Source organism: Eurytemora carolleeae, unplaced genomic scaffold (assembly GCF_000591075.1).
Source record: "Eurytemora carolleeae unplaced genomic scaffold, Eaff_2.0 scaffold1751, whole genome shotgun sequence".
Classification (NCBI taxonomy): Eukaryota; Metazoa; Arthropoda; class Copepoda; order Calanoida; family Temoridae; genus Eurytemora; species Eurytemora carolleeae.
In genome coordinates, this window is record NW_019397638.1 from 48708 (window position 1) to 51731 (window position 3024).

General features: G+C 33.6%; 2 protein-coding genes across 2 annotated transcripts; both read right to left on the reverse strand.

Annotated features, from left to right (window-relative positions):
* Nucleotides 1-653: 653 nt before the first annotated feature.
* On the reverse strand, nt 654-2176 carry LOC111715289 (tRNA methyltransferase 10 homolog A). Its single transcript, XM_023490597.1, has 4 exons — nt 1746-2176; nt 1330-1379; nt 1185-1276; nt 654-759 (listed from the first exon to the last, which is right to left on the reverse strand). The coding sequence occupies exons 1-4, from the start codon at nt 1791-1793 to the stop codon at nt 680-682; spliced, it is 270 nt and encodes an 89-aa protein (XP_023346365.1). The 5' UTR covers nt 1794-2176; the 3' UTR covers nt 654-679.
* A 207-nt stretch (nt 2177-2383) lies between these two features.
* On the reverse strand, nt 2384-3018 carry LOC111715291 (uncharacterized; the record flags this gene model as incomplete). The annotated part of the gene is given in 2 exon segments (XM_023490598.1): nt 2384-2653; nt 2797-3018. Coding segments are annotated over 2 exon segments (288 nt in total), but the record flags the coding sequence as incomplete, so codon positions are not given.
* Nucleotides 3019-3024: the final 6 nt, after the last annotated feature.

The window sequence follows — 3024 nt, forward strand, 5'->3', positions numbered from 1 at the left end:
AGCGAAAACGGAACAATATAACAATGTAAAGAGTACTTTTCATTTTTCTCTTATATTGTTTAATAATTTTCTCACAAAGATCAATGTATCTCTCTTCATCTAAGGTCGATACAAATACACTTTAGACCTTTCTAAACACTCAAATTGAAAAGCAAGTTAGTAAATATCGATCAATGAATCATTCAATTAGTTGGTCACGATGCCAAAATATAAATATAAAAACACTGGATTAACTGCGCCCATCTGTCTGATAAGAACCTTTTTGTATCTTATATTTCTACAAACGTTTGGGTTATACCTTCCCACTCTTTTAAATTCCCCCCGATGTTATTTAAGTTAAAAAAAATGAAAATACTTTCCTTTTGATGTCCAATTTTTCATTTTTCCCCCTAATCATCAAAAATCATTCTAAGAATATATATATTACCCTGCATGGTGGCATACTATATTATATATTTACTAGAAAAATCAAAATCCCGGCCTGTCACCCCCCCCCCTCTTATAAAATATTTTTAATATGTTTTGCAAGAAATTTGTTAATTTGTTTTATTTGCTGAATTTGTTATTATTTAACGTTTAGGGTAAAAAGTATCAAAAAAAAGGTTAAAATAAAACTTGTCTGGTGATGTGTCCAATTTCTTATTTTTCCCCCCCGAGCATCTAAAATATTTACCCGTCCCTACCTTCCATGCTGTATTCCTAGCTCCTCAGCTTTTCTCAAACAAATCCCCTTGTGATTGTTATGATCTACTAATCCTCCTGCAAACAAACAAATATTATTTCATCTTGAAAAGACCTGAGCTGAAACTTTAGAATGGGAAATCCTTAATCCCGATCGGTTGATTAGTCTGGAGATTAATTACAAGAGAAGGACAAGCATAATTTCTTGTAAGTTTACGTAACTCTACAATTAAAGAGGGGTATGTCAGATTCACAACGGTTCCCTTAAACACTGTAAGTAAAGAAAAATGATCTAGTTTAAAATGGTTTAATTCTGATAATTTTTACGTTGTTTTAATCCAGAAAAAATGTGCATATCACTTTTGTAGCCAAACCACAGTTAAAAGTATTCACTTTTAATTATTCAAAACATATATCGCTTATTGATACTTGATCAGACATAGCTTTGAAAGGTACTATTGTAAATCAGACATCCCATAAACACTTCCAACCAACCAACTAACCTATGACATAATTTTTCCCCTGCTCTAGCGTATTTATACTGTTGTTAGAATCTCCACTTAGATACACCAAGGATTCCAAGGGTAAAATTTCACTAAAAATACACAAAATAATAAATATTAACTATTAACGATATAGAAATTTTACCTAAAACATTCATGTTTAAAATGCATATCCCACTGTTTGTATCCATTGTGCTAAATAAAACTAAATTTAACAATATTTTTATAATTCATCTTGTGGTAAATTTTAGTGAAAATAATGTTCATCCCAAGAACCTAGATTGATCTTTGTGGAATCATTATTAATCTGTTCAAATGTACTGTGGGGGTTCACTTCGGACAGCTTTCAATTTATTTTTGCAGTACGCAATGTTATTGTTATTGTTTACATTTTTACTAGTATATAAACCTGTTATGTTCAATATAAATGCAGTTCAATTTCATGGATTATTTATTAGCGACTATTTTTTTGTTTAACTGAACAGTGAACATGTCATCAAGTTTGTTTTAATTTAATATTTACTAAAAAGTATTTTCATGTTTTTGTTCATTTTAGTTTTCCTTGTTCATTTCTTCTTCGACTTTTCCTTTAAAGCTGGTCATGTACATCTGCAGGGGCGCCTTAACAGAAAGTTCATAATAAGAAGTGGGAGGGGTGTATTATTTCAGAGATGGTAACTCCTGTATTGTGGACATCAAGATCATTGCTCAGTGCTCACACTAGGTTGCAAAAAAAAAATTAGCCTATACTCGCTCGATTTCGATTTTATGTTTATCTACAGATTTATATACTTTTTATTCGATATCCAGTATAAAGAGTCATCTTTGAAAAACTAACAGCCAATCAGAAGCCAGAGAATTTTACATTCAACCAATGGGAAAACAGAGAAATTGCGTATATCCAAGAGATCAGACAGATTCAGCGTAAAATTTAAAAGTGCCCAATGCCCACTGTATAATCAAAATCAATAATTCGGAATTAAGGGTATCCCACACAAAAGATCCTCCCTAACCCCACATAAACTTTCAAATGTATTAATATTCTATACACAGAAGTTTTTTTAAACCATTGGTCAAACCCCACCCCAAAAACAATTGTACTGAAAATATTTGAAATACTCATGTGGTTAAATTTTTTTTAAATCAAGGTGCCAGATAAAAAAATAATAATAATTTTTAGACGATCTAGATTCTGGAAACCCTCCCCGCTCCTCCGCAACTCGAGCCATCTTCTTCTTCCGCCGTTCTTTCTCTTCCTTCCGCCTCTCCGCCTTGGATTCAATCCATACTCGCCTCTTCTCCGCCTTTTTCTTCTGACGTTTCGACAAAGATTCCCCGGTATTTAATTTTGTACTGTCGACAGTTTGTTCTTTATTTGAAATAACTTGTTCCGTCGTGATAACGTCTTTATTATTAACATCTTGTTTCAAATCTCTATCAACTGGTTCAACAATGTGCAACGTTTTCTCCTCCATTTAAAAAAAAAACAATTTAATTTTCTGAAAGTCGAAAATAACTATATTTTTAATATACCTTACAAGATATGTTAAGCGCAAATGAGGCATCATTGCTCTAAATTAAACAACGCTCATTGTTATTATTATTATCTTACCTGTTTTCTCATGCGCATTTTTGTTAGGGGTCGATCGCTGGGCCTGATTCTCTGCCTATGTTACTTATTAGTTTTATGTACAAAATTATCAAAATTTATGGGCGGAGCGCTACGGTTAAGACACGCTTAGGGGCCGATCTCTGCGAATAGGACAGGCTGGGGGCCGAGCGCCGCGGCTAGGAAAGGCTAGGGGGCCGAGCGCCGCGGCTAGGAAAGGCTAGGGGGCCG